A 26,241-nucleotide genomic window follows, 5' to 3' on the forward strand; every position below is an offset into this window, starting at 1 on the left:
TCTCATAATAGAAACAGTAAGAATGTTCTTCAGTCAGTCTCCAGTCTTACAGATATGCAAGACTGGAAATTTGAAACTGCTTTCAGATGTATCAGCGTTAAACTAGCTGGACATTGTTTTACATATTAGACACTCATCTGTCTTGCTTATGTTTCTTTTATTTTTCACAAAACTCCCTCAGATCTCATTTCTCCTTTTCTTCCCCACCCCCACCCAAACCACACCAGAAAGAAGCAGCAGGCCTGCTTAATGAAAGCAGGCAACTCCCATGGGTGCTTAGGGTGCAGAGGGGTGTGTGTGTGTGTGTGTGTGTATGTGTGTGTGTGTGTGTGTGTGTGTGTGTGTGTGTGTGTGTGTGTGTGTGTGTGTGTGTGTGTGTGTGTGTGCTGGGGTATTGATTGAATAGTACGACAGTGGTCCCTAGCAAATAGCATTTGTGCACTATCCACTCACAGTCTTTCTTTCTTTCACACACAAAAACACACTCAGACACACACACCAGCAGGATATAGCTATAGTCACTCACAGACATATGAAGACACACATACACACACACACACTCTACAGAGAACCATTATCTCTGAGTCACAGACTGTCCCTATGCCAGGAATAACTGCACATCTCACACACACACACACGCATGCACAAACACAAATCCTCCAATCCCAAGCCCAGACACCCCGTTATATTCTTACGTCATCCACAGAGACACATAATAAGTAAAAATCACGTCCTGCAGAAAATATGAAAAATACAAATTTCACAACTGAATGAAACAGCAACATGAACAATAGCATTTTTTATTTTTCACCTACAAGCATAAGTTTCAGAAGGTGGGTTTTCTACCAGTCCTTGAGTCGCAGAGACCTGCTGATTTTTATTCTAGCCATGTATTAAGGGACTGAATCACACCTGGGATGCACAATGAATGCAATTACAGGAAATTAACTGGCTGGCAGGACAGAAAACCAGCAGTATTCCGGATCCTAAAGATGAAGAAAAGCATTGAAAAGCATTGTTTGGGTCTGCAGGAAGACAATGGCGTATATCTGCAGAAAGATAAAAGTGCAATATAGCTTTTGTGTTTAAATACAAAATTTAAAAAAACTAGACACTGACATGCCTGATCTGTCAGAATATGCCCAAGCAATGAATTTGAATTTTAAGCAAAATGCTCTATGAAAGCCAAAGTATATCTGTGAAGTTTTTTGATGTAGTAACTGTTACCTGTTTTTGTTTTAATAGTAATGTCAGATTTGGTTAGGTCAGCTCAACAAAATATTAACTCATCCACATTTGCTCACTACTTCTGAGCCTTGCTTATCCTCAGGTTATTTGAACTTCTTTTTAACATAGAGAAAATGTGAAATTATCAGTTATCTTATCTAAATCACCTGTGAGAAGCAAGCAATTAAGGGTTATCCAATCGGTTGAAAAAACATTGTTTAAAACATTGATTGTTTATAACTTCATACCATGGTCTTGGTTAATACAGTTTTCTGATTGGCTGGCAGGTGTGCATTAGAATCGTTTAATGTTTAACATGTAGTTCGGCACAAGTTTAATCACTGTTCCAAATTCATCTGTTACCCAAGTTGTAGCCATAGCAACATTAAAGAGCACAGATGTTAAAATTCACACCACTTCATAAGTGGAAGTGATGCAAACAAGCAAGCACACTGCAGTTTTTATAAATAAGGATATCCTAACCTGCTCTGTGTCATCATGTCACTTGCTTGGAAAATTGCTCACCCTGGCACTGTTTCAGCAAAGTTTCATACACCTCCAACCTATTTTATCTCGTTAAAAGCACTGTGACATCCTTGACACGTTTCCTCTCATCAAAGCAGTTGAAAGGGAGGACAAGGGACAAGTATCTTCAAAAAGGACAGGGTTTGGAAGTAAAAAGGGGAACTTTTGGGAGTTACAGGTAAGTAAACTATCCTCCAACAATATAGAAACTGGGCTGATTTAAGAAACTTACATTAGTTATGAATAAATTGCTCAGACACCTAATTTACCCATCTACAGACAGAAGAATGTCAAGTGCGCCGCTGCGACACTGTATCTATGGATACTCGTTGTCAACTATGGCAAGCCAGCTGAGTTTGGTTGTAAAAAGGACTAGAATTATTGGCAAATGACCATGGTATAAGCATGATAATCAACTTGTAGGTGTGCATTAAACAGTTTGAAGGCATGATGTGGAGGCAAAGAACCACACGACACAAAGCAGAATAGTGACACCTATTCATTGATTATCCCTTACATATCATTCCTTTCTTACTTCACTCATCTATGAAGGTCTGGGACTCCAATGCATTCATGGACAATGAACTGTCCCCCATGACATTCCAGAGATAGTCATATTATGTATATTACTAACTATTTTAATGCAGTTTTAATATGCAGGAGTCTGTGTATGACAGCATGCAACATCAGGCAAGGATGTGGAGAGGAGATGTTTTTACACCGTGTGTCTCTAGAGGAAAAGTAATAAGCAATATTCTTGGATGTACCCACCAGCCTCAGTAACCTGAGGACAATGGGCTGTTTATTAACAGATAAAAATATAAATATATAAATGGATACCTCTGGAATAATGAGGTCACTTTGCATATCTGCAGGAAAGATATATGCAGGTGGTGTGTGTGTGTGTGTGTGTGTGTGTGTGTGTGTGTGTGTGTGTGTGTGTGTGTGTGTGTGTGTGTGTGTGTGTGTGTGCGTGTGTGGTATATTGATGCATGTGTGTTTGGGTGTGCGTGTGTGTGTTTGTGCGCACCCTGGGTAATTAGATAAAGAGAAGTGAATTAGCAGAGTCCACAGTGCAGAATGATGTTACACAGCCTAACCACGCCTAGCTGAGACCCACTAATCACCACTCGTTAGGCTCACAGACAAGTATGTGTGGATGTTTGTGTGTGTTCATAGCATGGGTATGTTTGTCAGTGGTGTGTGTTCTCTCATTATCCATGTTAAAATGAGTTCAATGAGGTAATTAGTGAGCTAAATGATAATAAGCCCTAAACATACTGGATGGGAAAGAGGAAGACAGATGAACAAAGACAGAGGGTTTGTACCCTTCTCCCCTCAGAAAAAGAGGGGTATGAACTGAACAGTGAACCTCCAACACTGGATCCAAGTACACTAACATGGATACACTCCATCCCACAGTCTGACTTTGGTTTCATGGCACTGTCGTGAGCTGTTGCCAAGATAAGCTAGTGGAGACACAAACTGGAACACCAAAAATCAAACACACACAGCCAGTATGACCACTGTACATCTCTATATATCCTGTGGGAAGAAAACTAGGGAACTAATGAACTCTGGGAAATGTTCCTGAACTGCCCCAGGGTGATAGAAGTGCACTGAAAGAGAGTGCCAGAGCTGCAGGGAGAGGGAGAGTTAAAGGGGAATAAAACATAGTGTAATACTGCAAAGGTAAGGTAGTTATTCAAGTGTTAGATTTGGCAGTCAGGAGCTGGTACTGTGGCCTGTCTGGGACACACTCTGAGCTCAGAGAGATGTATATCTGTTGGCCAAGCATACATAAAAACACACACACACACACACACACACACACACACACACACACACACACACACACACACATCTATGTCTGTGTAAGCCTAAAACAGGCATCAAAAGGTGGGAAAAAGTGTATGTGGAGCTTCCAGCAGAATGTTTAGAAACCAAACAGTCCAGACACAAGGCTTTCATTCTGCTCCACATCGCACTCCACACTGGACCAGAATTCACAGGCACCTGGCTGGGCACCTCCACCTTCAGCTGGGCTACAAACCAGCAATGAGTTTAAAATCAGACCTGCATCACATAGCTTGCATGGAGTGCCCAGTGAGCTACAATACAATTAAAGAAAGACACAACACTTACATCCAATCATTTCTTTTAATTGTCAAAAATGCCTGGCCAAGTTATATGTGGACAGGCCTACAACTGTTAGGCCCTTAAGCAGTTATCGTAACAGCATGCATTGTATGGTAATAACATGGTTACGTTAGGGAGGGACAGAGGGAGTAATGTTTTAGAAGAAAACAATAGGAGAAAAGGCATTAATCTGTTAATTAATTTACTCTGTGAATGAGATATTTAATCTAGGAAAAATTGTGCCCAGTGGAAGACTAATTTGTGTAGTGTAAGCGGGGCTAAGGAGGGAACCAATCTAAATGCGAATGGTGTCATTATTCTATAGCCATTACATTGTGCAATCAACATTTGCTTCATGATGACAACTTGAAGCAAAAAAAGTTGTCTATATCCATTTAAACAAATCTTCTCTCTGAGGTACAGGTGGGAGATACCTTGCAGTAATCCAAAATTCTGCTTCTGCACAGTGTGTAAAATGTCTACATCATAAAAAAATTAAGCTATTGCAATGTGGACAAAAAGTTACTTAGTCAAAGCAGACAATAGCTGGCCACAATTGTTGTCTTGAGTCACAGCAGTTCCATTAATATTTACAGTTTGCAGTAACATTAATATTTATTCTAAGTGCATCCACATAGTATATGAGCTGTCATGACTCCAGGTTTCTCGATTTTTCTGGCTGTCTCATAGTGATTTTAATGTTTGCACCTATAAGAGTGGCAAAAGACTCCACACATTGATCTGCACTTTTGTTTTGTTTGTTCATGTATTTAGGGATGCCCCCTAATAGTCAACTAAACCATTAACCATGGGAATCTTAGTCAACTATGTTTTCATGTTTTCAGTCAACTTCACAAACCTGAGATTGTTGCAACACTGACCTTTTTGTAACACTGACGTCACCAGTGGTTGAGGAGCGAGTTTTTAGTGAGTTAAACTGTAAATATAACATCATCCATCATGCTGTCTGAGCCTTTGTTAAGTCCACAAGTTTTTTTTTTATTGTGAAGTTGGAAGTTATTAATTCCTGAGACTTGAGAAAATTTATAGTGCGTTGAAACAAAATGTTCAGTCTCCTTGCTGGTTGTTCCAACACACTCTTAATCATTACAATTTTTGCTGTTAGCATTGTACTAACAACTTGCATTGTGCCCCCAAAATATATATATAAATAATTACATCAATATCATAAATGTGAGATGGCTAACGTCTTGAACTAATTACTAACAGCCTGCAGATTCTACACCCTTCACTGTGTCCTCATCAAATGTGCATGAAAACGCCCTCAATTTAACCTCAATATTACAGCGAGACGATACCGCTGGTTCGACTGTCAGCACAATGACTCACCTATTTCAGCTCAAAACGCTGAGAAGTGGGCAGATACAAAGAATGGCCACATTTGGCACAGAGTGCACACTCAAATGCACACTGACACACACAGGCTGAACAGGTGCAGCTGGACACAACAACACAGGCCTGCTCTCTGTCTCTCAAGAGAATGAGTCCCCCACCCCTCCCTCACCCTCTGCCTCACTCTGTTTGTGAGTATGTGTGTGTGGGTGTGTGTTAGGTGGCTATATAAAGAAGCCATCTCTCCTCACCTCCTCCCCTCAGCCTCCCACCTCATGTTCTTCCCCCCACCATAGCCCGTGTGTGTGTGTGTGTGTGTGTGTGTGTGTGTGTGTGTGTGTGTGTGTGTGTGTGTTTTCACAATACAAGGCCTCTCTACCCCTCCGGGAGGCGATCTGCTGAGCCACAGAGTACCAGTCACACAGACACACACCCACACATGTACGTGCACACACCTACACACACAGACCCCTGGGACATGCTGTGGCAGGGGAGAGCAGCACCCAACACCAATGTCTGGAAACAGGATGATGAAAGAGCCACTCACGTCATGGAAGGTAGCAGAAAAGACAAACACAAACACAAACACACACACATATACACACACACGGGCATAAAAAAAAAAAAAAAAAACATGCAATGCACAGACTCACACAGATCGGCAGAAAAGCACACTCACAAACAAGTTGACAGCTGCTCACTTATTTGAATTTTTGGTGCACACACACCAACAAAAATCACACACACACTCACAAACAAAGGGCTTAAATGCTGCAATACAGACAAAAACACAGATGCACTGTCACAAGCAGGCAATAATAGTTCACACACACATACACAAACACACACACAGGAACTGTTTTCCTGTGGTAGCCTTGGGGAAATTAAAACTACATTATGGACCTCCAGAGGGTAGCGGTGAAAGAGGGATAGAGGAAGAGGAAAAGAGAGAGAGGAAGCGAGAGAAGCATAGAGAGAGAGAGAGAGAAGGGCCAGTGTCCTGTTTTTCTCAGCTATGGCCATCACGAAGATATTAGAGTGAAGCAGGAGAACAGTTATACTGCCTGTAATCTCCCGTCTCTCGTCAGTCTCTCACCTCCTTATTTCTAACTATACACACACACTTATTTCACTTCCTAATATTCCTCACACACTCCGTCGATGGATCAATGGATGGATGGACAGAATGCAGCCTCCAATCTAACGTTAATTTAAGATTTTATTCATTTATCTGTTTGTTCTTTACCCTTCTGATCTAAAAACAAGCAAAAATGCATGTCTTTCCACTGAGTCTTACATGCATAAGGTCTGTGTTCAATTCTTTTTACTTTTCATTTGATAAATTTAGTTTTAACATTTCTTGGATGTTGTGTTTTACTGTCTTAATTTGTCTTATATTTCAAGTTTAGTTGTGTGACCAACATTTGTGGGTTTTTTAATTGTGTTTATTTATTGTGTTTATCATTGTGTTTATTTATTAAGATGATTCTCCTAACATTAAAAAAATCCATTCTTTCCATTCTGAGGAGGGAAATTTTCTTTCATTTTTAATTTCTAATTCTCAAACAGATCAAGCACTTAAAGCCTTGGAGAAGATACTGGCCAAACCCAGCAGAGATATACTGAAAAAAAAATCTAATGCATAATATGCACTCTGTCCTATTAGACTTGAACTGTGCTTTAGGGGACTTTCCCCTGCTGTTCTTTCCTGACTAGATCCTTGCTTATGTTGTATTAGTTCTCAGATGTACATCACCTTAGATAAAAGCATCTGATAAATGAAACTGTAAACTGTATTTGTAGATATATGTGGACACCGCCTTAGCCTTTAGATAATCAACAAAGATGCTGCCCTTTTGATCCGGTCAAGACTGGCCTGTAAACAGCTACAGTAACAGTTACAGAGTTTTTCTGGATAAAAAGCACTATAATGTCTACATTTGTCAAGTCATTTTTATACTAAAGGGTTCATGACCTTTGTGATGTAAGTTGGAAGAAAAAAATAACTTTTTTGTACTCCATGTGGATCATAGACCCTACCCCTTCAGCTGAGACATCTAAATGTTATGGTGCCTTTTTTTCCAGAAAAAACAGCAGTTCCCCAGCTAAAGTTTTCAAAGCGGAGCCTATTAATCATAGGTCTATGTAACCCAGGGTCGAAGGACAAACTAACCTTCAATCTCTGACTCCTGCAATGACCCATATCAAAGTACCCGGATGTGGTGAAGCTTTTCTACAAAGCAATAACCATACAGCCATGCAGCTCATGGAGTGATGAAGGAAGGTAGATTGAGCATAGCCACTACACATACAGTGTATTTACACCTGTACTTGGATTTGAATAAAGATTCTGGGTCATTGCATTCAAGGAAATACAAGAGTGGTGTTGAAAACAACGTGAATTGTAAAGATGCAATTCACAGATTTTGGTAGTTTGGCTAGATGAGACGTGGCAAAACATTTACATTTTGTTATTTTCTATTTTTGTTGCAGTTGCAAAGACATTTGTGTTAGAAATTATATGAATGTCAAATGAAGTGATCCAGCTGTCTTCTAACACACACTAACACTTTCCTGATACTTTCTGTCATCTGATAGGTGGAGGCAACTTTCTGGCCGGCCAGTCATGTCTTTGTCCCTGCACACCCATGAACACACGCACACACATGCGAGCGTGCACACACTCACATTTACACAGTACTTAAGCAGTGAATAACAATAATGCAGTAAGGTCTCAGTTTCTCAGTTTCAGCTTGGGGACCTGACAAATCTTTTCCATGATGACTCACTGGCTCTTTCAGTATGTGACTCTGTATGAATGTTGTCCAAGAGAAACAGTTAGTGTGCGTATATTATTGTGTGCAAGTGTGTGTGTAGTGTGTAGTGTATAGTAGACTGTCAGACAAGTACTGAGAAAAACAAGACTCTGGAGAAAGAGAGGAGGATTTCATCACAGACACTCACATCTCCACATGCCTCTAAAGTGCACTCCTGCCTGGTTGGACATGCGTCTCACTCCTACCTGGTTTGGTCTCCTGCATGAGACTGAACATACAATGACACCTGAGTGGATGACTCTTTGAACCAGTGACTGTCATTTCCTCTCTCTGTCCTTGGCAACATCTCTCTTTTTTATTCTCCCAGCACACTAGGAGTGAGGGAACAAAAGAGGAAACAAAAGAGGAGGGGGACAAGTTGTTTTTCTGTCCTACTACAGGGTGGCAGGGCAGAGGGAAAGAGAGACATAGGGTGTTGGGGCACCTTCGGCCTGTGAGGCATCCTCTCTGGGGCAGACAGGCCAGGGAGAGGGAGGAAGAGGAGGAAAGGAAAGGAAAGTAGAAGATATGGAAAGGGGGAATAATAGGTTGGCTCGATGCTATTCCCTTTGAGTCACCCCCACCTCGCTCCGCCTTCCCTCCCGCGGGTCTTTCCAAACTCAACACACATTTTCCAGAGAAAGTGAAGGAGAGACAGAGAGAGACAGAAAAGGGAGTAGAGAAAGCATAGAGGAGGGGTGGAAGCTGGTGAATTTAATAGCAGGATGGGAAGGTATATTTCTCCATTCTCTCTCTGTCTCTTTCTCACCCCGTCCTTGTCGACACCATCTCCCAGGGAGTTAAAGAAACAAGGTCTTTTGTCTTTGTAATCTGCTTGAATAAGGAATCATTCTCCTTCTCTCTCACACACACTTATTCTAATATGAGTACAGATGAAAAGGTATGGGACGGAAGAAGTTAGACAGAAAAAGTGACAGACAGTGAGAAAGAAAGACACTTAGAGATTTAGGAAGGCAGAAAGAGACAAGCATGCAGAGATAGAGAGAAAAAGTGATGTTGAGGATACTGGGACAGGGAATTGATGGTAAAATCCAAATTGAAAGAGTGGCTGAGTAAGGGAATATGGGACAGTGTGCTTTTATGGGAGGAAGAGTGTGAGATAGGTGTGTGTGTGCATGTGTGTGTGTCATGGGACTGTAGCTTCCTGCAGGAACTGACACACACAGCAGTTCTAGTGAGCCACCCAGGACCTCAGTCAGCACCCCCCTTAACATGCACACTCAGACACACAGACACACACACCTACACACACACTCACACTTAGCGCCCCCGGAGGAGAGTTAGCACAGGTCTGAGGAGGGGGGGCAGGGATGGGAGGGTTCAGTACGTCATCGACACCCCAAGGGTCATACTTTCCTATCGCTGTATCCCTGTAGAGCTGAACGGGAGACAGGGCAGGAGAGGTAGAGAGAGAGATAACTGCGTATTTACCACATTCAGCAGTATCTTATTTCTCTGTAGGGATCTAGTCAGGGGAAGTGTTTAACTGCTCTCTGATAGGCTGCAAACCAGAGCACAAAAACTTGCTACAGCTGACAAACACATACAGTAGTCAAACTGTTTTTGCCAAGGTTCAGAACAAAAATGGAATCTGATCTTCACGAAGCATTAATGACAACAGTGAGAAAAATGTCATTAGCCTAGTTGTGCCAGGGTTAGCATCTGGAGCTCACTGAAACATTACAGAAGTTACTGATAGAAAAGGAATTTCCCAAATTTTATGCCTGCTAAGAATGATTCACTGGCCCCAGTCGTGTCTTTCACCTCGAATTCTGGCGCTCTAATGATTAGTCATTTAACCAATTACTTGATCAACAATTAATCTGCACCAATTTGATAAGTGGTAAACTGCTAGACTTACTGGTTCCAGCTTCTCAAATATGAACCCTTTTCTGATTTTCTTATACTGGGGACTCACAGGAGGCAGAAGCTCCATGATGCACTGCTTTGCGTGCAGTCAGTGTCCATGTTAGCGTGCTGCAGAGTGGAATTCCACAGCCAGCTCAGAAACCGCAGCCATAGTTTGGGCATCTGTTCTATTTTTCTGCAAACTGCAAGCAAATCTGTTAAGAAAATACATCAATGGTCTGCTATAAACAATATAAATCATCTGATTCTGATAAACAAAATAATAATCGCATGCTTTCCCATTCTTTTCATTTCTTGCAACTTTCAATTCCCTCGCTTTTTCAAAATCTGCCCAGCCACTGTATTTATTAGAAATAGTATCACTGCTGTCTGTGGTTGTCCTTTTTAAATTACGTACTTATTCCACATATTTATCAATTGTGTCTAAACAAACAGCGAGACAGATGATCAGACAGGCAGAAGAGAAGTCCTTCTGGAACACATAAAAAGCTTTGAATTCATGAAATTAGTATAAAGATCAGCTCTACATGTAATTATAAAACAGCAGAAAACCAGAATCGCTTGTTGACCAATGCGGATGTGCCTCTGGTGTGTTCAGCCAGGCTACTGCTTGCTCAAGAACTGGCATGTTGTAGCACTTCAAGGCATTTGCGTCTCCTGTGTGTCCTCTGGCATTAGTCATCTGTGATAGTAAACTTAATATCTTCAGACATTTAAAGATGCCACCATTGCCTCTGCTCATTTATGTAGGGAATTTTTCACTATTTACTGATATTCTATAGACCACATGCTTAATCTAGAAAGTAATAATCAGATCAGTTGATCCTGAAAATACTTTGCAGCTCTACTGGATTCAAAATCCTAACCAGGGGCAGGCAAATTGGCTTCAACTTGAAACTTGACATGCTTTGTATCTTCCGGATTACACTTTATGGTACTACTTTAGGTTTCACACAACCTTATTATTGTTTCCATGTCAGTGTATTCTTAAATGAATGAATTTTACATATATATGATTAGGGTCACCTAAAGTCTACTCTCATATGTCCAAATTACAATAAATAAAAACACATCCAGTGAATCCATATAAGTGCCATCTTTCTATCGTGACACACAATCACAATATTTCCCATTTCATGAACTCCAGAGCACAGTCAGTTCAGTCATCCCTCTTGCATCAAGGCAAAGGGGCGAGTGAGGATAATTTCAAATTTCTATCTCAGGGTGGAAACAAGCAAGGGAGATAGAAGCAGAGAAGCTAGAAGAGGGGAGGGGGAAATGGAGCAGTTGGTTTGGAGAAACCGCAAGGAAAAACAAAATCCAAGAAAAGAACAAAAAGAAAAGAAAAGCCCTACCATCTCTCTAACTTCCTCCCAGGATATCACCAGACCACAGAGAGTAGTGAAAAAGCACACAAATCTCTCTCTCTCCATATCCCCTTTGTCATCTCTCTTTCCATTTAGTCTGACTCCTGAGACCAGTGAAAGCTCCATCTCTTTCCACATCTCCCTCTCATTCCTTCTTTCTCTCTTCAAATCTCCTCTTTTCTCTCTTATATGGGTTTTCCCTCTCCTAATACTTTCACCAATCCCTCCATCCTAATTCTTTCTATGTTCACTTCATCTCTCAATCTTTTTCTCCTTCTTCTCCTTGATATCCCCTCTGTGCAGGCCATAATAAACCATGTGGAATTGATATTACAAATTGTGTGCGTCTGTGTTTGTGTGTGAGAGATGTATAGACTTAAGCCTCTTGTGTGGATCTGACAGCTTGCTGGAACTCTATTAAATTAGCAGTGTGTGTGTGTGTGTGTGTGTGTGTGTGTGTGTGTGTGTCTGTACACTAACCTGTCTGGACAGTAGATTCATCCCAGGTCCCTCCACACTCTGAAGACTCCCCTTCTTCTACCGCTAAGGAGAAAGGAAGAGGGACAGAAAGACAAATTAAAATGTTTGTTTATCATTTGTTTTCAGACAGAAAATTGTTTCAAATTTTCCCAAAATCACAAGCAAAAATGGGCTAAAAAATGAATGACTATTTTGATGATCTTTCATTTCTTCTAGTAAAAATGCTTAACATGAATTGGCTCCAGCTGTGAGTATTTGTTGCTTTTCTCAGTTCTATGTGACAGTTAACAGAATGTGTTTAGACTGTACACTGTTAATCCGACAAAACATTCCACATGATGACATCGCAGCAGACTTTAGGTAATTCTACATTTTGCAGACCAAAAATTAATTGAGAAAGTAATCATTAATGAAAATAATCACCATTTGAAGCACCAGTCTCATTTTAAAACTACTACTGAGGCAGACTGGTACATACTGAACATATGACAGCATTAAGACTGTTAGCCTAAATGTGGTTCATGACATCATGTGACCCAAGAAATGATTACACTGTTACAAGTCCACGGGGGCATTTGTGGACATGAGGGGTTGTGGCGCTTCCCAGCACTGGATGCCAGACCAACAACAGATTACATCCTCCCACAACCGCTCAAACAATTCTGGCTGCACCTGACTGGACTGATGGGCTGTCTGTTCTCACATATCAAAGCAGACCAACATGGCAGCCAATTTTGAAACTCTATTGTATTACAACAATATTTCACTGAAAAGTGTAACTGAAAACATTTAAGGTGAGAAATTAGCCACACAGTGCTGAATCTGTCTTCATTTTAATTTGACAACTGTCATTAAAAAGTTTTTCGGGGGAGGTTTTCCAAAGGCAGTGAGTCACGCTGTACACCCCTGATTTGCATAAAGTAGCAGCAGTCTAGACCTTAACTTTATATAAATGAGCATGATGCCCCAATGCTATCAGAATGCACTGCATAGCTGCTCATATAAACAATGAATGCGAAGTGTAAAAATGACGGATCCTGTGGACAAGTCAGTTAGGGTACCTGTGGGTACCCTAACTGATTTAGGGAGTCAGGAGAGTTGAAACTGGACTCTTTTTTTATAATAAATCTAGTAGTTTCTACTAAACTTTTCCATTAATACAAGTCTCAGTTGGTTTTCTAAATTAAATTTGTGCTCCCTTTTGTTTCATCAACTTTAGATTCAAAGTTCAAGTAGTCTCCATAAATCATGACCGCAACATTAACAATTCATCGGAGGATTATGGAGAATGCATGTATCGCCCTCTGTAAACATTTTTCTTGTTAAATGTCTGTTGTTTAACACCACTAAAAATAGACCAGGGAAGCAACAAACATGCAGGTACTGACAATGACAAGGTCCCAAGATCCCTCAAACACACGCACACAAAGCTGATCAGAGCTGGAATGTGACACTGTCTTCCTGGGTACAACAGGAAGGAGGGAAGTACAGCTGGCACACAAACAGGAAATGGCTGGAGCCACCACACAATGGGGTTTCCTGTACATCCCCTCCCTGCTTCATGATTCCTTACTTCTCACTTACTCACCTCTGTCTCTGATCTTTCAAAATCCAAGTTCTCATCCTGCTCTCTCCACTGACCCCGACTCCCAAACTCTTTAAACCTCTCCTCATATTCCTCACTTCACATCCTCATCAGCTCCCTCTTGACCCATCCCCATCCTCACATTTAAGCTCAGCCAAAAGCTCAAATGAAAACAAGAAGTTATAAATCAGTGAAGTGTTCCTTTGAAAAGAAAAACAAAGTGAGGTGTTCCTTGTTTCAGTTAAATCCCGTTTTCAGCGTTTACTTGTGCATGCAGCCATATGTGCTTTATCTGCAAACCAAATATAAATAAAGATCTGGCTGCTAATTATATGAGTGTTCAGTTTCCCCTGGTAGTAATGTAGACTACCAAAACTACAACTACTACAAATTGGTGTCGGTGTGTAAAGTTCCACATGGTGAACCAACAAGACAAGCCCAGTTTGAGGACGGTTACTGCATGTTTTGTTTGCTTAAGTCATCATCTCATGTTTACTTCAAATGAATTATTCGTGGAAAATTACTGTAAACTAATTATTAACCAATGGTCTGTTAAAACAGGGTTTTACGTTCAAAGGTTTTAATTTGGATACCCAAATCCACAATAACCTTCTGACTATGTAAATCTAGGGTCTTATATACATAATAATAATATATAATAGTAGACATCTAAAAAAGAAGTATAAGAAGTAAGTTTTAATCCAAATTAGAAACATTGTGTCTTAAGTGTTCTTAGTGTACCCTCCTGATTCTGGGTTTGAATTGGGGTTGATTATGCAAAGACATTTATTACAAAAATTCAGCAATTAATTCCATGAACCAATTAAAAAAAAAAAAAAAATCCATGTCAGATATCCCACCAACTGGGTGTAACAAAACCTTTTTGCTTTTGCTTAATCTGCCTGTTTGGTTCTGAATCAACTCAACAAAAGGAAACTGAAGCCATTGTATCATTCCAGAATTTCTTTAACAGTAACATTTAACCTTGCAGAACACTGGAGTTGCTGGTCTACTGCTGCCTCTGTCTTCAGCAAGTAATGCTTGTTCAGTTCCAAACAAATGTGTTAAAATAGACTGAAGTCCTACAATAACAAAACAATATCCAATTGAGGCCGCAGTACACCCCACAACTCCCATGTTCTGCAAGGAAAACTTACTGTTTTTGTCGCAGGAGTCTGGTGGTTTTAAAGAGAACATTGTTGCAGCTCCAGTTCCCTGTTGGAAAAAGCTACCTGATGGCAAAGAAAAGCAGTGAAAATCTTCGAAATATACCATACATGATACAATACTACTGATTGTTTGGCTGGCTAAAATAAGTTTTGTTGACCCCATCTACAGCAATAGATTGATTAGCTTCTGAGTCAGTACTTCATAGTTATGAACATTCATTTTCAATCAGATTTTTGTGGATGCTTAATGAGACACTCAACTTTTATAAATGATAAGATATATACGCATTTTTACTATTTCAACTTTGAATAATAGATTATGTTGCAACTTCCAGCCAATCTAACCATCAGTATTCAGATTTTCTTGAGTCAAGAGAATGAAACCCTGAACTTTCAAAGGTTGAATTAAAAGTGGGAATGGGAAAATAAGATACCATGCAAGTGTTAAATAGCAACTAACAACATAATAGAGTGACTTCATCTGTTACTGACCAAAGATAATACCCAGCTGGATTTCCCATTCAATATGGCTAGGCATATCAAGCCTACACTAACACACTGACAGCCAGAAATGAAATGCTGAGGCACTGCCTTAAAATAAAGCAAAAGCATATTTCATCTTTAATTCTCCTATCTGCTCACACTGTGTCTTTAAATACACATCTATATCAGTGTTACCATAGATGCATGCTGTGATGAACCACAATTCAGAAGGACTAATCCCCCATCCTCAAAAACTAATGAAACAAACCAGGGTAAGGACTCAAGCATTTGGATCAAGTCTGGACTCCCCTTCGAGTATCTGGGGCTGGAGCTGGTTCTAAGGGCCAGATGTGGACCACAGTGTGCTAATAACGGACTAATGGATCCCTGGACAAACACATATGCACACACAGAACAGCACTCACAGACATACGCACTCAAGACGGACCCACACAGGATTTTGACTTGAAGGCTGTGCATCTGCCTGAACAGAACCCGGCGCGGATAGAGACCTCCCACTTAGACTAACATGTCTGCCAAACACAGCAGACAGAAACAGATGAGAGAAGGTATGGGAAGAGAAAACCAGAAGAAAAACAAAGTACATCCTCAAATCAAATAAAAGGAGCCTTTCCAATGGCATATTACTCTACAGTTAAGCCATGTTTCAGGCTGCATGATTGATACAATACTCTGAGTGAGACCTTTAGTATTTTCTGCAACATGTGATGGAAAGGTGCATACTGTACATAATATTGATGCATTTATTTACAAGTAAAAAAATGCAGTCATACTGTATGAGATGATAGAAACTGTTTCAGACCTGTTCAGAGCACAACACACATCTCAGTACGCTAACAGCTTTATATTGTTGCACTGACATTAAGAGGGGATGATGAATCTACCGAAACCTATATGAAAAGAGGTATCTGTGTTGCTTATGGACAGAGGTTTGAATCAAAGGTTTCACTTTTTAACAAGCAGTGTTCCTGCTGTGACCATATTCACCAGGTTAAACCAGGCTTCCCTAATCTGATTGTGATAGGATTCTATGTATTTTGCTTCTGACTATGGATGTGCACGATTAGTAGACCAATCTATTAACTATCACTATCCTCAATAGTTGGCACCAGAAATACTAGGGCTGGACAATACAACTATCTTTCAATTCAATATCATAATGATACTTGGGTGCTGATTTGATATGTATTGCATTTTTCCATGTATTGTGATTTAATATTACGCTCTATTGAAATTTTTTGCTTGTTTTTTTGTTAACTCTACACTTTATGAAAATATTTAATAATTCACTTCTACAGACTGTAAATCATGATTCATATTTCCAAAAACAATACACATCACATGTCCATCAGTCATTCTGAGTTTTATTTCAGCAGCATCATTGCTATACTACGTATAAAAGTAGTAAATAAAGTAATATAAAGACATATAGCTACATTTAGCTTTACTTCTTCTAGCCATAAGAATAATTAAGATGATGGATAAGATTTTAGGCCAAAATGACTAGACCCCCTGAAAACTGCACACATCACAAATGTGAGTGTGAGTGTGTGAGTGTTTCCACGGAGCAGAGGACATATATGGCCACAACTATTAGCACACATTGTTTTATGTTGCCATGCTAATTTTTGTTAGTGCATTAATGGGAATTCCCGTTATGTTATAGCATTGAGCAAACAGACTTTTTTAATTGCTAGAGTAGGTACTGATAATTAATTGCTATTTAATTATATAAAGAAAACAAAAGATTCAACAATATAAAAATTAATTCAGGAATCTTAAAAAAACAACTCACAATACTTAAAAGAATCAATTTTTCCTCCCACCCCAACGACATACCCGTCAGTTAAACTAATTATTCTTAATTTATTATTGTACAACACTACATAACTGTTGTGTCTACGCTATAATGGGTAAAGTCCACCAGGCGCAGCTGCATTGTGTTACAGCTGTGCCACATCAGCCTGAGCTGATCACAGCTATTCTACACAATGCTTGTGATTCCAACAGCAGCACCGTGGCACGTCCCAGAAGCAGCTCTCCACTCCGCTCCACTTCAAATATGCGCTGAGTCTATTTTTGACGGATGCCACGTTGATTAGCTCCTAGCAGATCGAACAGGCAGGAAGTACAACACAAAAAAGGCAGAGAGAATCCAGTTTGTTTTCAAAATAAAATGCCCTGTGCAGACTCACAATCACAAAGACAGACAGAAAAAAAACTATTTAACCACATAGCCTGCTTACGGTATAAGCACAAAGAGCAAGGAAAGAGAACCTAATCAATAAAATCTGAGCAAGTAAACATAGCCAGACGGGCAAAAGTCACTGCTGAAATGCGTCTGAAAAGCTGCTGGTAGAGTCTGCAGCTGTGCGGAGGACGGATCAGAACTGTGGTGTAGATGTGCCGTGCTTGGTGGAATCAACTAGTTAAACAGACACCACTGGATTGGACAAATCAAAAATCATGATAAAGCCATGGTCTTTTGTTAGTTTTGAAGAGTTCCGGGTGTTATAGAAAGACCTAGATGTAGCTCTGCCTCTAATAAAAGCCCATTTTTTCTGATAAGACTGTGGGGAATACAGTGTGTTTCATTAGCCAGGCACACATGGCTTTATTTAGATTCCCCTATCCTCCCTCTGCCCCCCCTCAGAGACACACACACTGTTACTGTGAACCCTGCACACACCAGGGGGTCGGTGTGGGGTGTATTTGTGTGGTTGTGTGGGAAGGGTTGAGCATGCTTACAGATACTGTGTGAGTAAAAGGAGGGGTGGTTCAGTTGAATATTTGAGTGTGTGCAAGAGAGTGTGTGTACATGTGTATGCAATGATATTGCACACCACTGGGAAAAATATGCAGTTAGAGACTTTGAGTATGTGCGTCTGAACAGAAAAATTGAAGATATCCAATGGATATGTCTCAGTGATATTAGTTGTGATCTGATCCTTCGCAAAGAAGAAAATAAAAAAAAATAAAGACTTAAATGTCTGTGGTTGGGGCATGAACTATTAATTAGCTGAACAGCAGTGTTTTCACTTATTCTGTCTAACTAGACCTTTAACTTTGGACTGTGTGGACACAGAGTGAGCTACATTTATGTATCCTTTCTTTTTTTTCATCATGGTTTTTAGTACATAGTGTCTGATGACATCCAAAGTAGAGGCCTAATCTTCCAAAATAACTTTATAAATAATGTTAATCTGCCAATAAAAAAGCAGAAAACACTGACATAGTTCTCCACTTGTCAACTCAGCAGAGGCAGAAGTTGAAACACATTTCAGGCTTTAGGTCATAGAGCTGGGAAATCAAACCAAAACCAACCTAATTTTACAGATGTTGGTATGTTAACAAGCCATTGATAAACCTAAAAGGACAGCAAATTAAGACGATAACACTGTGCAGGCTTTCATGTGCATATTGGACAAATAACTGATAATTATTTCAGGTAATATCACCCATGTCTATGTAACATGGCCACATACTGTAAACACACAAAGACATGCAAAAGTAGCATAACTGTAGGTAAGCCAATAATTATTGAGACAGCAGAGGCCTAGAGATCAAATAATCTGCCACGACAACATCACATACACACTGCACACATTCAGCACAAACAAAAACCCCAGAGCATGATGTATATGTGAGTGTGTGTGACACAAAACAAACAAGATGCTACTGGGAATCCTTGGAGCATCTATACACATTTGCGCACACACAACAATTAAGGCTTGCTTTTGCTGTTGCTTTTATTAACCCCTGAGACACCTTGGTCTATCAAATGTGTGTTTTAGATATGTGGTTCAGCAAATGTAGTTACTGTTAATGAGAACAGTAAAGAAGTGATTTCCATGGAAGTGGGGTATACTTTGAAATGGGGTGTACTTTGAGTGTGCATTCCTCAACAAGGTTTTGAAGTACACCTCACGAATGCAGACTCACAGCATGAGTATAAACATGGAGTATTTGTGTTTATTTGGCAGACAGGGTAATTTCCACAGATTGGTGTAAGATATCTGCAGATGGCAGGAATGTCAAAGACAAAGGCCAAGATGCTGTTTTGTTGTCAAGTTATTTTTAGGCGGAACAATGCCACAGGACAGAGCTTTAAAGAGCTGTCAGTGTGCGTATGTGTGTATCCTTGTGCTTTAACACACTCTCTCACTACTGAAGCTAGGAGCATAAAAACATCAGCACATGAGAGCACCACATTATCCATTCAGTGCAACAATAAACACTGAGATGCAAACACACACATACAAGACATGCACAACAGCACATGCACCAGTTGTAACCTCTACCTCAAGACAACACAAACACAAAAGAACTGCACATAATTCCTCCTTATATTGTAATGGGTTGCTACATTTCATTAGACAAGCACATACCCACATATTTACATAAATACGTAAAGTGTGTCCCAATATAAGATAGTTCCCAAAAATTTGAGTTTAAGTGCCCAGGTAAAAAACATACAAGAATTGGTAATTAGATCTTTGACCTTTAAGTTGAACTGAAACTTGTCATGGGAATTTTTACTGGCATTTTTAAAAATGATAAGACCTGTCAGAGATCAATACGCTTAACAAAAAACTGCATCTCATGGGACAACATTTTAAAATCTCACATGAATAATGGTGGCAGAGTGCAATTGTTGCACCTTGTTTTACACAAAGGTAAAGCCATTGAGCACCTGTAGCCATCATACAGCCCGGGAATGATATGCGAGTTCCATCTGTAGTCTCTAATTTTAGCAATGCACTGCAAATATTTACATGTGGGTTTAAGAGTGAGGGCAATTAATTACATTTTCAGACACAGCACCTGAATCTAGAAAAACAGACCTGTTCTACTGAGTTGTAAGCAATTCAAGTTTGTACATTGTATTCATTTGAAGTGTAAGTGGCATCCTCAGAAAAAAAAAAAAAAGTGTACTGCAAAATGACAGCAATGCAATATTTACATATATTTTGCTCTATCCACACTAGGGATGTCATGTGAACCGATACGTTGGTACCAAGTCCATGCAAAAATTCTGAAAGTGGGATGCTACTAAATTTCTGGTATTTTGACATCCCTAATTCACATGCAATCCAGTCCCCTACAACACGTTAATTCTGGGTGGAAAGGAGGGTGTGACCTCCTTCTATTACACCTACTTGACAATGAGAGATTTAAACACCTGAAGAAGTGAGCATTCATAATGGAAAAGCAGGTTAACAATATAAGTTCGCAAATAATACCTCACACATAACAATGTGCTACAGCTGTTTTGGCATGCTCCAATTTAGGTTTTAGAGTGCATCAGAGGAGAGGAGAGGAGAGTTGCTAAGTGGGACAGAAAAAGGAAAATGAAGTTATACCTCTGCATCATGATGTTGTTATCATAAACACATATTTACATAGTTGTTGCAGGTAATTACACACATGCACACACACTCATAAACACTACTACAAAGCAGTACAACACTACCAACTCGCCCTCCACTGTCTCCTTTATCTACCTAAATTTTTCCTCCTGTATTTACAACCTCATCTATTTTCCCTCCTTCCCTTACTTACATTTCTATTCTATTTCTTCGGTCTTCCATCATTCATTACCCATATCCTGATATCTTTCTTCACTATTTTCCCTCTCCCTCCATCTCTTAAGTGCTTCTCTCCTGACCACTGCTCATTCTCCATGCTTTGTTCATCCGCATCTGTCTTTTTCCGTCACCCACTTTTAATTTCTTTTTTGTCCCTCTGTCTTTTCTCCTTTCTCTTCCAAACTTCCCACCACATTCCCCTTCTTCTGCCACATTCCCACTTGCTCTCCTTCTATCTTTGTCTCGCCTTCTCCTCTGTCCCATGAAAGCACTTATAGCCTCAATAAGAAAACCCTTTGTCTTTTTTTCTCCTAAACAACGCATGCATCCACACACGGTATCAGGGCCATTTATTCCCAAGGCTCTGGTGTTCCCAGATCTCTTTGACGAACGGGTCACTGTGGCCAATCATGCCTTGGCCAGGCGGCCCAGAGAGGCGGGATGTGGGTCAATGTAGCCAATGATATGCTGGTTCTTTTCCCAGAGGGGCAGGCTGATTGACAACTGGTGCTGGACAGAAGTCAAGAGGGTAATTGTCATCCGACTCTCTATCTCTCTTTATCTGTCTGTCTCTCCTCCTCATCCTAGACACTCATTTTTTCTTCCTCCCTCCTCCCTTTCTGTCTCCCTGTCTCTCTCCCCCTCTTACTTCCCCTCTCCAACCCACTTTATAGCCTCCACCTCCCCTCCCAAACCCGCCTTCTCCCTATAGCTCCAAAGGGACTCTCTCATTGGCTGCCCTCCCCATCCCTCAGGAACGACTTTGTGGCGCTACTGGCCGAGGGCTGATGCCAATCTCCATCCCCAGCCCGCCCCCCGGGAACCCTCCTAACTTCAATGGCCTGTGTCAAGCACACACACACATAAGTAAGCACTTCTAGTCAGGGGACGGGGACAGAAGCTGATTAACCAAATACTTTTATCAGCAGTAAAACCGCTCTCTCTGCCTGCCTGCATTCTGAACAAAACAGCCTTAAAATACATAAACACACATGCAGACACACATCCCAAGCATTGAGCCATTGGCCAGAAACACCAGGCTAGTCTGTGGTTTGGGACAGTGTGAGCGTGTGTGTGTGTGTGCATGCATGCTTTTGTTTGTGAGATCGAGTGTAAAGGGACAGAGGTAGCAGAGGGCTTAGATGGATGGCAGAGAGAAAGAACAACAACCACACAAAGCCTGGCGGACAAGCTTCATCGCCCTCTCTATCTTTCTCTGTCCACTGTCTCTTTTTTCTGCTCTTCTCCTCTCTTCCTCAATTATCATTTTTTCTCTTTCCCTCCCTCACTTTTCATCCAAAATGTTTCTACTATCTGATTTTGTCGTCATAGCTTTTGCTATTCTTTTTCCGTCAGCCATCACTACTTTTTCTTCCCATCATTCTTCCCTGTGTACTTCAACTATCCTCATATCTTCACCCATTTTGCTCATCATACCTTCTCTTTTGTTTCTTCCCCTATATGAGGTCATTGTGGTTTTAAATCACGCTGTGCTGTCCAACTGAGTTGCTATGCAACCTCCCTGACATCCCCAAACTTACCCCCGACAACATATACCAACACACGCTCTCTCGCTCTCTCAAACACATGATTCAGCAGCTCAGCATCCCAAAGGCTTTTGTTTGAAAATATTCATGTAAGACTGAAAAGACATGAAGGCCTCAATCAAAGTGAGTTAAACCACTTAAAGAGTGCAGGACTTTTATATATATATATTTATATTTATATGCACCTAGAATTACATTCAAGCCCTTGCCAAAAGAGTTCACACAATGCTGATTAAGCCTATCACCACCAGGTAAACTTCTCTCTATTTTGCCTTATACCAGAGTTTTTAAGTCTGGTGTGTCTGTGGCAACATTCCTGCATTGGCACACCAGTAGCGATGTGTTTTACATCAGCCAGCGATGATTGTTTTTCCAGAGCTGATGGGGGTAGAAACTGTAGTAAAGCCAGACAGATATATTGGCCAATATTATCATCTGACATTGACTTATCACAGCTATATCAGTCCATACTGACAACGATGTGTATATTGTCCAATATGCACCTCTACAAAATGTTTTTATTTGCATAATTTTATGTATGCTTGATGATTTTCTTAATTCAAGTTGAATGTAAACCATAGTAATTAAGTAGGCTACAGCAACAAGCAGAGTATGGTGGAGCCTATGGTGGAAAAATCTAAGCATTCAGTAAAAGTTCTGACGCTCCAGATAAAAAATTAAACTCGGCATTTCATTCAACAGCGTCCTGTCCCATTATGCTGGCTTACAGACGTCAACTCGGCTCTGTTACAGCTCCAATAATACCTCCTATGGTGGATCACAGGCAGAACTAAAATGCCCCCCGATCCACCTCTGTAACTTTTATACATACGGCAAGGCAGAATAAAGAGACAACATTCCCACACTGAACAGGCTGTGTAAAAGGGGATACTGATGTTGTGTCACTGCTCTTGGACAGTTTGGTAAAATATTTGGAATAGGCTATGTAGCTATAACATTTTTCTACCAAAATAATGGATTATTGTCTTAAAACTGTACAAAAAGCATACATACATAAACATAGGAATTCACTGTGCATAAAGTAATCTGTACACAAAAACGGGGAAACTCTCACACACACACACACACACGTAAAATTAAGAGCCGGTTGTTAACACACAACAAATTCACTTCTCTCAACATACAGAGAGCAGAACACTCATTTTTACACACACACACACTCAAACAAGCACAGAGTTTATGTTCAGGGCCAAACAACACAGCTTGAGATTAAAGAGCCTCTCTGATCTGACATTTGTTTTTCTGTCTGTCAGAGGGAGTGTGGCGGGAGGAGGAATCGATAGCAGAGGAGACATGGAGGGGAGAGGAGAGGAAAGGAGGGAGAGTGAGGAGTAAAGGGGGAACAAATGTAAAGATAGAGGGAATTTGAACTGAGATGTAGGAAATAACCGGAAGACAGAGGCAAGCACCAGTGAAGAGAAGGATGAGAGGTGAAGGAGGGCAGCGAGGAGAGACATAAGGAGTAGGACAGAGAGAGAAAGAGAGGGCAGGAGGAGAGGGAAAGCATTCCTCTAGAGTACCTCGACTCTGGGGAAGGCTCCAGAAATAACTGAACTAGAAGTTCCCCCAGCAGCCTCCACTCACCATCACGGACTGGGACACGAACACACAAGTCGAATGAAGGCACCAAGTTCACCATGAGAAGACTGAGTGAATATGAACGCATAGTCAAATGTCAAAAACAGCTGAAACAAATTATGGGGTATAGCAGTTATAGTGCATGCATATTCACACACATTCATAGAGTACATGAACAACAAGAGCAGTGAGGACTGGAGGGTGGAGGGGGGGGTACATAATTGCCTTCTCTTGTAGTACAGGCTGGGGAGTGCTTTTTGACTGAAGACACCAATTTCACGCTAAGGCATTATTTAGCTTGATACAAACTTGATTAGGCTTTACAGGAGGAGAGAGAAAGAGAGAGAGACAGCGAGACAGAGAGGAAAAGGGAAATAAACAGCTTTGTGTCATGCCGCATCGCTGGCGGATAGATTAACTTGCTCGTCACGCTCCTTCTGGGAGTAACAAGAAAAATATACACACAGCGCGTGTGTGCTTGGAGCGTGGCTGGTTGTTTGTTTGTTTGAGTAGACATATAATCAAGCATTTTATCCTAAACACTAAATGTAGTTTTCATTTTTCAGAATAACTTTTTTCATGGATTTTTCATTGGATTCTTCATCTGTTTAATATGTTTTCAGCTGATATTAAAACTGAGGTTAAAAGGCTTAGGGTCAACTCTATTTCTCTAAAAATGGGAGTAGGACTGGGTAAAAATTTTCAATATTGGTAGGAATACTGATACCTTGGCTTTTGTATCGGTTCCTGAACAATACTTTTTTCAGTACCAATTTAATAAAATCTACTTTAACAGAAAGAAAATTAAATTACTCATTATGATACAATTCCGCACTTCAAAAGATAAAGTTGTTCAAAGACTTGGGAGCAGATAGAAAAACCGTTTCTGTTTCTTCAAACTGGATAACTGGACTAAAATGAATAAATTGAGGCAATATTTGCACAATATTTGACAACATAAAAATATAAATCATAACCATAAGTCTGCCAAATCCAAAGAGGATGAAGAAGGGAATGGCTGTGTGGGCAGCGTTTGTGGAAACAGTGGCAGAGTAAGACCTCTTACATTCTCTGTGCTTAAGAGCAGCTAATCTGGCTTGACCATCAGCTTCAGGTGTTTCTCTCCTTTTACCTGTCAGTCTGTAAGCCACACCATGTAAGCCATCAGAAACACTCTCCACCTCGGCCCCAGGTAATCCATCCCTGGGGAGGATGCAAAGATTTGCCCAGGCCTCCATCTCAGTGGATGATGTTTTGAGCAGACTCAAAAGCTATCAGTTTAGCTGCACTGGCTAGCTAACAAACAGCACCAAGTTCCCTTAATGTTAGTAGATAAGTAGCTGGGGGTAAAAAAAAAACAAAAAAACAAAAACAATGACACATCTTTGGCTATTTCTTAATGTAGCATTTTTCCTGCATGCCTCTATAATGTGTAATCACCAGCATAATTTGATCTTGGTACAAATGCCCTGCGTGCTGAAACTGGTACCAAATGACACAGTATTTTCAATACTCAGTTGTACCAGTTCCAGCTGTGCTATAAAAGAATTGAAGTTCAATACCCAGCCCTTGGTGAGAGGCTCCAGATTTACAATTCAGAAATGAACTAATCATCCTAATAGTTCCTCACTTTTGCTAATATTGCTTAGAAACAGATTAACAGATGCTTGAAAAAGAGGTCATAGACAAGGTGGTAGCCACGTTCAAAACTATCGATATCTAGAATCTCTACTGACAACAGGGCAGTTCACAGTGTCTTCATGTTTGCTCACAGCCATAGACATCCCAAGTGTCAAAGTTCATTATTAGATGAAGTGAAAGACGATGTGAATTTAAGCTTATTTGGCACATACACGTACCAAACACCATAGACCTGCCATAGATGCGTTTTGGTAAAGAAAACCCACTGACTCAAGAAATGCATTTACAGATATTACTACTGAACGCTATGATCTCAGCTTGTTAGTTAATATTTTAACAAATGTTGTAATCAGCATTTTTAAAGTCAGAAAAAGTTATAGAAAAGGAGAGGAGAGGAGAGGAGAGGAGAGGAGAGGAGAGGAGAGGAGAGGAGAGGAGAGGAGAGGAGAGGAGAGGAGAGGAGAGGAGAGGAGAAGGGGGGTGGGGGTGGCGGGGGGTGAGGGACTGGGTGTTCTAATCCCCAGACTGCTTATCAACTCAGAGTCTAAGGCAGACAGTACTTCTGCATTTTTAAAATTGCCCTGCACTGACAAACACACACACACACACACACACACACACACACACACACACACACACACACACACACACACACACACACACACACCTTTACACCAATCTCACCATGCAATCTCTTATTCTCTTTCTGCGCTACCACTTTTCCTCCAACACTGTCTCTCTATTTCATTCTGTCTTGATACAAGCATGAAGCTTTTATAAGGGACCAGACCTACAATACGAGACACCACCT

The 26,241-nt window shown here is 40.5% G+C and overlaps 1 protein-coding gene across 4 annotated transcripts in view; it reads right to left on the reverse strand.

The window, feature by feature from the left end:
* The window catches only part of znf423 (zinc finger protein 423), a 192,964-nt gene that overhangs the window by 154,523 nt on the left and 12,200 nt on the right, over positions 1-26,241 (reverse strand). For all 4 annotated transcript variants that reach the window (XM_084733843.1, XM_084733841.1, XM_084733840.1 and 1 more), the window contains exon 2: positions 11,798-11,860. In XM_084733843.1, coding sequence (XP_084589969.1) covers positions 11,798-11,860 — 63 coding nt within the window. The remainder of the gene's footprint in view (positions 1-11,797; positions 11,861-26,241) is intronic.

The sequence above is a fragment of the Lutjanus erythropterus genome, chromosome 13 (assembly GCF_056507025.1).
Source record: "Lutjanus erythropterus isolate fLutEry1 chromosome 13, fLutEry1.hap2, whole genome shotgun sequence".
Classification (NCBI taxonomy): Eukaryota; Metazoa; Chordata; class Actinopteri; order Lutjaniformes; family Lutjanidae; genus Lutjanus; species Lutjanus erythropterus.